Source organism: Diuraphis noxia, unplaced genomic scaffold (assembly GCF_037042655.1).
Source record: "Diuraphis noxia isolate RWA-SAM2 unplaced genomic scaffold, SU_Dnox_SAM2 contig0002, whole genome shotgun sequence".
NCBI lineage: Eukaryota > Metazoa > Arthropoda > Insecta > Hemiptera > Aphididae > Diuraphis > Diuraphis noxia.
Genome location: NW_028301712.1, coordinates 81,263,672 through 81,277,620, shown reverse-complemented (window position 1 = coordinate 81,277,620; position 13,949 = coordinate 81,263,672). Strand labels below are relative to the sequence as shown.

The 13,949-nt window shown below is 28.0% G+C and overlaps 2 protein-coding genes across 2 annotated transcripts in view; both read left to right on the top strand.

Moving 5' to 3' along the window:
* LOC107165650 (leucine-rich repeat-containing protein 23-like) overlaps positions 1-13,949 on the top strand; it is a 30,956-nt gene that overhangs the window by 8,154 nt on the left and 8,853 nt on the right. The gene's annotated exons all lie outside the window — the stretch shown is intronic.
* LOC149058986 (52 kDa repressor of the inhibitor of the protein kinase-like) lies at positions 150-1,616 on the top strand. The gene is made up of 2 exons (XM_089220853.1): positions 150-1,188; positions 1,270-1,616. Exons 1-2 carry the CDS (start codon positions 1,044-1,046, stop codon positions 1,614-1,616), a joined length of 492 nt encoding a protein of 163 aa, XP_089076979.1. The 5' UTR covers positions 150-1,043.

The following is a 13,949-nucleotide window of genomic DNA, read 5'->3' as shown; positions in this document are numbered from 1 at the left end:
GTGGGGGGGGGGGGGTTGGTTCTTCGACATTTTTTTCATTTATTTATTTTTGTATCATATACAACACACTGCTCAATAACGATTACCTTTTATAATATTGCGGGCTTGTCGTTTTTTTTTTCATTTCAATACGATTATTGTCTAGTGTTTTGAGTATGTTCACGTAGCCTTTAATATATATATACCTATCTGCCTATATACGTTCAAATTTGGTCCGTTAACTGTTAGTCGTAGCACAGCATATATATTGTATAGGTGGCTTATATAACGATGACGAACAATAATGATTCGCCCTTTTAGGTATATTTGCAGTTTCGAGTACGTGTTTATTGGGATCTGGGATTTACTCCTCCCTATCATCCAAATCATCCCTTCTATCCTTACACAACCTTTAAACCTCGAGTTTCGATATAGATTTCACATCGTCTGCAATACAATACTTATATATTATATAAAAGGTCAAATTTTTGTTTTTTCTCTCGTTTGTGCGTATATGGGTAACAAATATACGTGGTAGTATAGTCTTTCGATTTATATTTTCCAAACTCCGAAGCTCACGTTCGTACCTACTGATACAGTTAGTTTGTTTGTTTTATTGACTTATATAGTTATATCCCAAATTTCTAAATGCGTAACTTTTAAAATTTTTAATTGAATTTATAACACACAAAACTACGCAAGTGCAAACAAGCGCCCGTAAGTTTGAATTTATTTTGGCCTTAGAAGTAGCAGTAGAAATATTGTCTTTGACTTTGCCAATATCACGTGAATTACAAGACCCTGGTTTGGATTTGACTAAATGTATTGAAATCATACAGACTGTATTAGATGTTCTTAAAAACAAAAGACAAAATGCAACATTTAACAACATTTTTAATCGAGCTGTATCAAAAGCCGAAAATTTAAATATTGAAGTTAAAACACCACGAATATGCAAACAACAAATAAATCGATCAAACAACATTACTTCAAGTCCTGAAGAATATTTTAAAATTACGGTATACTTCACAGTTTTGGACAATTTCATAACATCTATTCAATCCATGTTTTTTGACAACCAAAATCCAATATTATTTAAAATCCAACAACTGATACCTTATTATTTACGCAATAAATCTGAAGAACATATTATAGAAGGTGCCACTGTTTATGAAGCAGATTTGCCTGGATCCATAGACGAATTAAAATGTAAAAACAATTATTATAATAAATCACTAGGTATTACATTTTTGAAATAAATTATAAATGCATTATTACAATTATTTACAGGTGAAATTGCATTGTGGCAGCTGCATTGGACTCAACAACCAGTAAAAAAGGAAAAAATAAATACAGCAATAGACGCATTCAAAGAAACTGAAGATGGGTATTTTCCAAACATTCGTCAACTTTTACTAATTTTAGCAATATTACCAGTAACAACATCGACAAGTGAGAGGTCTTTCTCAACGCTAAAACGCATAAAAACATACTTGAGAACAACAATGGGGGAAAACCGTTTAAACGGGATAGCTTTGCTTAATATCCATAAACAAATTGATGTAAAACCTGAAGAAGTGTTAGATATGTTTTCAAAATCTAATCCTAGGAAATTACAATTATCTTTATCGTTATAAATATTTACAATATTATTATAATTTAAATATAATCTTCAACAAATAAAAAAAAAATACACATTTAAAATTATTGTCTATTTGTATGTATTTGTTAATTACTGAAAAAATTTAAGATTTGCATTTTGGACTATGGGCCCCCCCCCCCCCAAAAAAAAAAAATTAAATCCTGGATCCGCCACTGCCCGTAACTGGAAACTGGATAAAATCACGATGTCATTTAATTTCAAACGATCTGATTAATGGAGATATCTATTTAGGGGGTTCTAGTCGGTCATTTTCTTCCATTATGTGTCACGTATAACATGGTCATATCAATGTGTGCGAGTGTAAATGATCATTAGTGTGTGTGCGCGCTGGTGTACAGTGTATCAAAATTCTACAGAGGAATGTTGAGAAATGTTATTATTTTTACAGCGTTAAATCGAACCATCCGAAGTCTCACAATTTTGTCATAGCGAGACTTCTAAAAACGATTTTTTTTTGATCGACTGGAACCACCTTAAGAATTTTGTTGACTGATTGAATAATAAATGGCGGTTGATTATAATGTTATACAAACGTATCTACATACGATTCAAAATGTTAGAAAATTGCCTTTGCGTAATAACAATGCATGATTTTGTTCTTTTGAAATAAATAATATGCTAATATACTGTAATAAATTAACAAAGCTTTGATGAATATTCTATGTAAATTATAAAGAGAACAATACGTGAGACTTATTATAAGCCTCAACCGTAATTATATTGTAATACTTGCCATTTTCATAAATTTTATGAAAATACAAAAAAAAATACAAATCAACCGATTGATAAGTTTTGAAATATTATTTATTAATTTATTATGTATTAAATTGTGATATACATAATCACAATATAAAATGATTAAAATTCAAATAAATTAAGTAACTATCATAAATAAAAGCAATTGTCTTCTATACACTTAAAAGTATACAAAAAAATATGTAATCTAATATTTTGTAAACAATATTTTATAAAGATGGTTAGTTTTTAAAATGTTTAATGTACTTTATTTTTATAGTGTCGCTATAACTTTCATCGACTTCAACAGTATATTATATGTGCCATTTATTTCTTTTATTTTGACCTAGTGATCTCAAGACTGAATTTCCTGAACGGTTTTATTAAATCAAACATTGCTAGATCGGTTGTATCTATAGTATTTCTAAAAATGTGTTTTTATCAGTTTAAAATAGTTTTTCAAAGTAAAGGTATAAAATATAAATTAAAATTGTTCTTGGTTATCTGAATTGTGCTAATTATTTATATTTATATTTTTTATATTTATAATAATCAGCTCTATATGGAAAATCGTAATGATTTTTAACGATAAAAATATTATGAAAAAGTGTGACTTTATCGTTCAACTGTAAATTACTCGAATCATTTAAAACACATTTCTAAAAGCACCTATATAGGTTCATTTTATTTACATGTTTTAAACGCAAAAAGCGATTAATATTTAGTCAAAAAACCTCTTAATAATACGACGAACCACGACTATATGTACTGGGATTCTGTTGCGATTAAATTTCTGTAGATATATGTCGTATCTACGTAAAATAGTCCTTCGTTTATAATCAATCACTAGCAGGACCGAAGTTTTGGGAACGTCTTTACCTCCTAAAAAAAATAAGAGCACCTGGCGTCACGAACCCGTTTTTTTCGAATATAAAAATCCATGCTATATATATGTGCAATACCATCAATCATCAATAATCGTCACCACCAACGGCTTCTGTGGAGTACTGTTTTTGTAATAAGGCAGCTATATAGCTTAGTTAAATGTTCACAGAATTCGCGATACCCGTCTATGCAGTATATTGTACATAATACGTTTATTATCTCAAATTATCACTCTGTCGCTCTTCCTCCGGGTAGGTTACGACTATACATAATAACATGGATATCTGCTGGACTGGAAACATCGACGACCCGCGGGAGGGACAACCCATCCACTCGGTATACGTGTATATAACACGCGGAGATAGTCGTACAAACATTTCGTACATCAATCGTTTACAAAGGTAGGTATACACAATAATAGTAGGTAATACCTACCCATACTAATGATACTAATGTAGTAATGCACTATGTACAAATTACATGCATTTCATCTGCCAGCGAGCATTTGATAGGTATTCAACCTTTAGTGTATTTTATACAGAAATCTACAATAGGTAGTGTTTCAACAATATAATAAGTGTCGGATGCATACTACGTGACCGTGTTTCGCACATTATATTATAGGTTTGTGGGATCTAAAATAATAATAATAAAATATTATATAATATAAAGCGTGACGGACACGTTTTTCATTAATTATCATTATGGACCGACGCCGCGTTATGTATGATGATATATTATTTATAATACCCCCGATCCGGGTCAGTCCCGTGGAAACGATCGATTATCGATTAATTAAAATAATATTATATTACATTCGACGGCTACACATACCCGCATGTAGACGCGATATGGCTAAGCGGGATTCTTCGTCCAGGTGTAGAGAGTAATATTATACAAATTACACTATACTGTATGTATATAATACATAATGTGTACAAATGTGTATCTATATAATTATGATCATAGCTGCAGCAGGTATACTCGTGGCGAGCATTATTCGCGGCGTGTTTCTGACGGCCAACGTCATCATAATAACATTGTGCTCGGCGGTTAAGAAATTTCCTTTTCACCCCTTCGTCGACACACAACGGTGGCGGCGGTGGCGGCAATAGCAGTAATATAATAATACAATAATATATTATATTACACAATAGGTGCGCACGTATTTGAATCCTCGTGACATTATACAATTCTATGAATGCCAGCAGCAAATACGACGGTTTTATTTTTCATTTTATTAGTTTTCAACAACCATAACCAATGTGTTACCACACATATTATAACATATACGATCAGCCGACGTTTGAGCACCTATATGGTAATAAAATATTTAATGATACAGATTACCTCGCGTATAAATATTACATTTACATAGCACATGGATGACGAAACCTATAAGATATTATAATTTACAAATTTGAAAAATATATAAAACATCGATATAATATTTGATATAGATGTTTCGCATAAGATTGTGAAATTAAAAAAGGAATATGGCTATCATAAAAATTAGATTATCTCCCAAAAAGTATAGTCATAATAATATGTATTATATAAAATTATTTTTTTAAGCAAAAATTCATTGCCATAATCGTAGTGTGTGTTAAAAATAAAACACTTTTTTGATCTAAGACGTATTAAATGAATGCTCTAAACACATGGTTTTTGAATTACAATTAATTTGCATATATTCATGAAGTTTTGGCAATATAAGATAATATTATTATTAATTATTTCCGATTTCTTTATGAAGGTAAAATAATTTCCCAGAAAAAATATTGTTGGTATATATTATATTAAGCTGTATTATGATTATCTCGTATTATTTAAATTATAATAATTTATCAGAATAAAAATAGTATGCTAAACTGATATTGAAACGAGTTTCCTTTAGATGTCGGTCACGAAACGTAATTATTTTATAATATAGGTTTATTAAGGGGATACCCGACTGTTGTTTTTTTTTTAATTTTATGATCACGTCAATTTATTTAAAAATAATTAAATATTTATTTTAGAATAAAATATATATTAATATTTAATAATACGATCGATATCAACCACGTATAAATATAAATATTGGTGCACACTAAAAAATTTAAAAAAATTTCTCACAAGATTTGAATATTAATTTTTGTTAATTTTTCTAATCAAAATTAGAACACTAAAATATGCTGAAGAATAAAATACAATTATCGCAATGTCACAACCCGATATTAATATAATTTAGGTAAAATCTTAAATCACATCATAGCGTTTATCTACAATAGTATATAGTATTAGGATAATAAACAGTTATTTACACGATTAATTAATATTGATTTCTCCTATTTTATGAAAATTATAGGCACGTTTGTATGTTCTTAAATTGACCGAGATTCAATAAAAATAATTTGAACCAATCAATAACAACAACAAAATTCAATGAAATGTTAAGCAATGAATTTGTAAAAATCTGGTTTGTTGATTGAAATTAAGTTTCTTCTACATATAACATTGATATTTGTAGACGAAATTAAATTTCTTAGGACAATCTACCTAGTATGTTTAATTGGACTCTTTATAGTTATATTATTTTTTTTTTGCATTATATTGTCATAAAATATAATTTTTATCGTCAAAACATTATGCTAAGAAAATATTATATCAAATGCATTAATAGGCATAAACCGTTACAATAATGCAAACGTCGGGTAAAAATAATTGTGAAAATCGAAAAAAAAATATGAATGTAGAACGTTATAATTGCATTATTATTGAATTTTAAATAAAGTAAAACGTCATCATCGTGCGCACACAAATCCTTCGATAGGACAATATTATTTGAACGATTTGATTACGATAATAAATCGTTATCTGTCAATCCTTCCGAGAAAACGTAAAACAAATGAGATAATATGATGTACACGCATAGACGATACGGATAATAAATCATTTTATCCAAATGTTTACAAATATATTCATACAAATTGACTAACTGTATAGCTGTAGCCATATAGACATATAGTAGTGTAAAAAAGCTACTAAATATTATATAGTCTATTATAGGTTTATGTACGCTGTAAGAAAATTACAGCAGGATAATATAATAATAAATTCAGCATTAATTCATGACGTTCGGCTGTTTTTCATTCACATCCATAATAGTTGTTATTATATTATCCTATTAAAATCCGTATTCGCATTAGTCAAATACCATCACCAAACGAGTCTTATAACATCGCGTAATAAGGCATTTGTCTCGGAAGAATATAATTTTTCTTTTCAAAACCTCATAATAATAATTGAGCCATGATAACGATGATTATAATTTATTGAAGGGAGAACAGTTTTTTTTCTTGTTGTTTTCGGGATATGGTTTTGACATACCGTTGTTTCTAAAATATAACGATAGTAAAGTTCGATACGCTACTCACCGAAATGTTACCTATATAAGAAAAATCGTAGTCTCATATGCTAGACAATTACATATTGACTATAAATTATAAATACATATACATTTTTATTTTGTTTTATAATCAACGCATGCAATATTGAGGATACATCATGTGTCGCTCATAATATTAACACTCTTACATTGCATAGTATGTTTTGTCCACACATAACGTCTTAATAATTATTACCAGGTATTGACATCATGTGTGACAAATTATGATACCAAGGAGAAAAGCTTCATATTGGTTATATGACTTCGACATTTTTCATTTAATTGCCGATCTACTATACATACATATATATAGATTTTTATATAAAAAACACTTTTAATAGGTACCTACCGTATTTGGTCTTTAATCACTACAATATTTCTAGCGAGCGATTGACCCAGTAATTGGTTTGTGATTTTGTGACCTACAAGAAATGGTTTTGCATAGGTACTGATCCAGAAATATTTTTCACATTTTACTGTCTGAGTAAGTGTATTGAGAAATCAATTCCTTAGTGATTTATTTTTGTCAACCCGGAGGTTGGTTTACAACTCCTATTCTCCATTCTAACCGATTACTCGCATTTTCTTTAAGTTCCTTAAAGGTTTTGACTTAAGCGTCACATTTAATTTGTCCTATATAAGAGTTCCGGGCCTTCGGGGACGTCCTGCAGTTTTCTTTGCTTCTATCATACCCTCTAATATTATATTATGCAGTTCTTCTCTTCTGGGTGTCTCAGGGCATGTCCAACCATTTTTCATCGTCTTCTCTAATCGCATCTATGAGTGTATGTTTTTCTCCCATTGTTCTAAGTACTTCTTCATTCGTTTTCAATTTTGATTCCAATAATTTATTCTATTAGTTTTGCTTTCACTATATTTATAACTTTTTCGATGTCGCAATTAAAAATTGGTGGTGATAACGTTACACCCTTGTCGGACTCCATTTTTTATTTGAGCGTTAGTTGTGATTTCTCCTTTTTTAATGCAAGCTGTCTGATTCTTGTACAGACTAAGGTTAATTCTTAGGTATATTATATGTATATGAAAATACGAATATATACAAACATTTTTCTGAATACTGCATAGATGAACAATTATTATAAATTCAAATTTTCTTTGACCCAATCGTTCTTGAATTATTCAAATATTTACGACGATTTCCAAAATCCTAAACAACTTAAGGGAGTGCTAAATTAATTTTTTTTCTCAGATTGTCACTTCAAGGAAACCTTATGGCATTTTTTAAAAAGAATATATACTTTTTAAGCGCCTAAAAATGTTTCTAGGCACTTAAAATAATATATTAAATAATATATTATAATATCATAATGATCATAATAATTATAAAATATTATATTATATTATATTCCTTAAAATAGTGAGCCATATATAGGGCGTAAGTTAGTTTATATTTATTTTAATGTTATTGATATAATGATATGTATTTCGTTATTTTTATGTTTTTTAGCATGCCAATGATTCATTTTTTCATTGTTATTTAGGTATTTCTATATTTTGGTATTTTTAATGTTTTATTTTTTTTATTTAAAACTATATTTTACTTTGATACAAAATTGTATATCCTTCTAAGCTAAACTTACAATTAAAATATTATACACTGATATAATTTAATTTATTCAAATAAATTCAATAATACGTAACGCATTATGTCTCCCATAATAATTATATTGTTAATGTCACCATAGTTATATGACGATTCTCTATATCGCCCCGTGTATTGGTACCGCATACACTACACTATCGACAGCACTGTTGGTATATTGTCATTTAACTTGGCCGTAGATCAAATTTTCCTAAATAATTTAAGGCTCTGTCACCGTGCCCATATGTGTCAGATACCTCTGGTTTACAACCACGTCCGGTAATAACATATTAACATCAGGCATTCCGGTAATAAGCCTATTAATTATAACATAATCACACACAAAGGCTTTTACCACGACTTTATACACTCTTAACTAAAATATTACGAAGACTACGTAAATTACCATTTATTATTATCAAACATAAACGGCCATCTAACGGTCATTGAATATTTTAAAACTCAATCTTTAACTCTAAGCCTTTATTCAAAACAACTTAAACCAAACATCATTATTTTCGGACTATTATGTTTGGATGAGCCGTTCTTAAACAAGCTATGGGTGGGTGACAATAATATCCGAACTACCACTTTTTAACTAAAATCTAAAAGAACCACTCCGTAAAATTACTCAAAAAACCTATGATTTTAATTACTATAAAACCCCCTATTTTATGTTTATATGTAAATTGATGTACGTATACCTAATAGTGGCTACCACATGGAGTGATAATTCATAGTTAATACTGTATGTACTATGCATTACTCATTTTTAACTCATTATATTTCCCCCTATATGAATATTATTACTATGAAAAATATCAAAACATTTCTAGATAATATAATATATATATATATTATATATTTAAGTACTACTCCAAATTATTTAAAAAGATGACGAAGTCAGTAACTATGTGGTTGATCACTAAAGCCTTAACATTTACTTACTATCAAAATTATTCATAAAAATTAATACCTACGTTACAGTAGGTAGAAAGAATGCATTTAGCATTAACAGATTAGTGTTAACATTTCTTCTCTAATTTTTTCTGAACTGCCAAAAAGTCGTTTCAGAACTAAAAATTGTTATTTTCATTTTAACAATTATGTTTGTAAACCTTATGTTATTAATTATTATAATTACAACGACGATATCTCAGTTACTTAAATTAATTAATTTATAAAATATATATAACATATATAGGTATAGTGTCTAATATCTAATATATATGTATATATTATCTAATATAGGTATCAGCTTTATCTTTATTTAATTTTTATAATTAATAAATTATAATAATATAATTACAAAACCTACTGCAATTTCATCGATTTATCCTTTCGAAAAGCACTATCATCGTAGCGCAGGTCAACAGTTAAGTGTTTGGGGGTTACCATGACTGGTGAGTACTGAATGTAGGCAGTAAAAATCCGTAAAGGTCACAAGGTTTCTGTACGGATTTCTTGTAGTTTTCTATTTTTTTATGACCTAACATAACTAATAACATTGTGATGAGTTGCATTGTGTGAATAGAAAAACTGAACAATTATTGAAACCATTATTTCACAATTTATGATTTATTTATCTGTAATAATTACCACACTGAATCTACATTTTTTCATAAGATATATTATTACCTACATACTTTTTTGTTTTATTTTATAGAGTATGGATAGGTTAGGTAGTATATAGAATAATAGTGTCTTAATTTTTGAAACTTGAAACTTGACACTGTTTCTTATAATATAGTTAACTATTAACTCTATTAACAATTATTTTAAGAATTTAAATGTTTATGGTGTGCATATAAACATTATAATATATTATTTGGGCACGTATTAAATTATTATGTTTATACGATCACGGCGGCATCGTAATATTTACATAATTTTATTTACAACAATATATATACAACGCCATCTATCAGCGACAATAAGTGAACAAAAAAACTTAAAAACGACAATATTAGTAGATAATATTATTATCATTACAGGGTACATAATATTTTAATTAAATATTTAATATCGTAGACAACAATCCATAATATGTTTTTTTTTTAAATACTTTTTTTACTGGCTGTAATTTAATGTTCAATCCGACGGTTAAAATTTCTCATAAATTGATGTTTTTTAATTATTGGTTTTTTTATTCAAATTGATTTTAAAAATATCCGTAACAATAGGATAAATACGACTAAAGGCTGGGTTACTATTATTATTATTATTCATAATATTATATTTAGGACAATAATATCCTCGTGGTTAAGTTCCTTGCATTTCGGGTGGCGATTTGTTTGTCAAATATTTTAGTTAATGGACATAGGCCATAGATATACTATTGCTATACGGAGTATACATTAGTCTCATTTAAAACGGGAAAATCCTTTAACAGGTGTCCTACTTTGTGAGAATCGAATGAACTCACAAAACGTTTAAAAGGAAAATATACAAGACAGAAATGATGCCAAATTCGAATGAGAGATTTATCGTATTTCTTAGAATCTAGTATTATTTAAAAGAAATATAGGATTGTATGAATCATTTTGTTTAAAATATAGTCATTTATTGGTTACTAAAACTTAATGACGTAAATTAATAAAATTTTAAATAAATGAATGAATTGCATATATGCTATGATTTATAATAAATCTGTTAGTTTCGGTATATTTCACAGTTTCTTAAATAATATACTTGCTTTTATTTTTTAAACATTCGTGACCTACAACTAATTAAATATTTTAATAAATTAAATTTGTATACAAATATCCTAGGATATTTTTCATGATATATTATGATAGAAAAAAAATGAGGTGGATATTGATGAGAAACAAAATTATCTTGCAAATATATTATAGAAAACTTATTTTCTAACACTTATGACCTGTCACAAATCGCAGTAATATTTATTTTATATAATATACATATAACATATGTATTATTTACTAACGTTTTTAGTTCTTTATATAGAGTAACTATTTATAAATGAATACATAACTATTTATATGCTATTGTTATGGGATACATGTCAATTGATCGAACGAGAATTGCTCGAAAACTTTTGATCGAAAACCAATTGCTCGCAAACGACAATATTGATCGAAGAACAACTGTTCGCAAAAAAAAAAAAAATTGTTTGCTCAATAACGCGATAACCCGAATAAGTAATATAATCATTATACCTTTTAATAATAGACCGATCCACTTCATGTTTTTACCGAGTCACATGGATAATAATTTTATACCGTACGTTTACTTGGTGCACTTTGTACTAAGATATAAAGATAATATTGGATTCAACCACGATAGTAATTTTTTATCGTACGTCGACGTGGTGCATGGTAAATCCGAGACAATTATCGTTTCAATATTATAGTGTACTTACTTCAAACAATTTTGACACGTTTTAAGTTTTGCCATCATGAGTTTGGTGTATGTAAACAGTGAAAAAAATAAAATAAAGTTAGAATATAAAGAGTTTTTACATGCACAAGAAAAAATGTATAATGAAAAAGTGTATTAGAAATACTCCGAAAGTAAAAACTGAAATGAAAAGGTCGAGTTCGTGTTGTTAATGAAAATAACGTGAAGTTCATCAAACATAATATTCATGTACCGAATGCAGCAAAAATTGAGGTTCAGATTGCTGTATCACATTTAAAAGAGATTTCTTCCCAAACTACACTTAGTTCATAACTATATTAATAGTGTATTATATACCTAATATAAATATAAAACAAAAATTTTTAAATTAATTAAAAATGTTTTTTTTATAATTATTTACCAAGTACTTTAGCTGCAGATATGCCAAGTCAAAGAAAAGAAGCTTCTCCATCTAATCCAAATAACTTTGATTTTACTGTTCCTGAGCAGTATCGAAATACAAGTAACGTGAGTTATTTTTACATTATGACAGTGGCATAAATCTCCCGCGTATTTTGATTTATACAACCCAAACATTTTTTGGATTTTATGGAGAATTGTAAACATTGTTTCTGTGATGGAATGTTTTGGGTAGCTTCACCGATTTTTACGCAATTATACACAATTCATGATGGTATACGCTATTCAAATGTGGTTCCCAGTGTTTATGTATTGCTATACCTGATAAAAAAGAAGATACTTATCGTCGAATGTTTGATTCATTTAAAGTCATTAAAACCAAATTTAAATCCCAAAACTATAATGATTGATTATGAAAAAGCTACAATTAATTCAATTAAAACAGAATTTCTTAGTACTAAACTAAATGGGTAATGATTTTTTCATTTGTCGCGGTGTATGTGGCGATGGCGTAATGTTCTGGAATTTGGCTTTCAAAAAAAAAAAAATACAGCGAAGACTCTCAATTTGCATTGCAATTAAGAATGTTACTAGCTTTAGCATTTGTACCTAAGGATGATGTAATAAGTTAATATATAGTGTTGTAATTGAAAGTAATTACTATACAGAAAATGAAGAAATATTAGAACAATTTTTAGACTATTTCGAAAATACCTGGTTAGACAAATTAGATAGATGAAGAAGACGAAAACAACTAAAAGTTGAAATTGAAATGTGGAACTGTTTTTTAAGAGTAGAACAAGATATAGCAACAACAAATAATTCCGTTAAAGGTTGGCATAACTGTTTTACATCAATCTTAAGTGGAAAACATCTATCAATATGGCGTTTTATTGAAACTTTAAAGGAAGAAGAAAGCATTAATCGACTCAAAATTGAGCTGCAGTATATATTTGCATATATCTGGCATAGAACCTCAGAAAAAATAATACCAAGATAGAGCTAAGATAATTAAAAAAATTTGCACTGATTATAACGATCTATTCATTTTAGATTATCTACGTGGAATAGCCTATAATTTTCAATTAAAAATTTAATTTTCAATTTTACGTATTTTTTAGCAATTTTAATTAACTTTATTTTTTAAATATAATATAAACAATTATGACTTTTTAATTTATAAAAAATAATATATCAATAATATAATGATAATATAATTTTTCGATAAATTGTCGTTTACGAGCAATTGTATTTCGATCAAAAGTTTTCGAGCAATTTTCTTGCGATCAATTGTTTTCAATAAATTAACGGGGTACCATTGTTATGTATTTATATATTAAACTAATAAAGACTACCAACACTTTTAATAATTTTTAAGTCATAATAAATATATGTAAATTAATTAGTGGCTTATTAATTATTCCTGTTATTAGACTCATAAATCGAATTACTTTAGGTAAAATCTATCAGATGGGAAACATTACATAAACTAACCTAAGAGTCAGGAATTCAATTGAATGTTTAAGACTTCAAGTACTTATTGTTTAACTTCACCTAATGATTAATACAACTATTAACCATAATAATTTACTAGCTGAAATATTCAGGAATAAATAAAACCAAAATGAAAAAATCATCTACAGTGGATATTTATAAATAACATTTTTTTCTTACGTGTACCAAGAGAAATAAACGAATACGTGGTTATGATTATATGCGAATTTATAGCATTTAACAGTGGAAAATTCCTTTGTCTGGTCTATTATTTAAACCTACCACTAATAATCAAAATCGGTTGAGTAGTTTTTGATTTCAGAAACCTCAAACCATACATTTTTTTTTTTGATTGGTACTAATTAGTAGTACGAAAAAAT

What these genes read in the sequence shown, in the direction of transcription:
- LOC149058986 (XM_089220853.1), top strand. Translation starts at nt 1,044, where the DNA reads ATGTTTTTTGACAACCAAAATCCAATATTATTTAAAATCCAACAACTG. An exon ending in ATCCATAGACGAATTAAAAT is followed by an intron (nt 1,189 to 1,269) that starts GTAAAAACAATT and finishes AATTATTTACAG; the next exon opens with GTGAAATTGCATTGTGGCAG.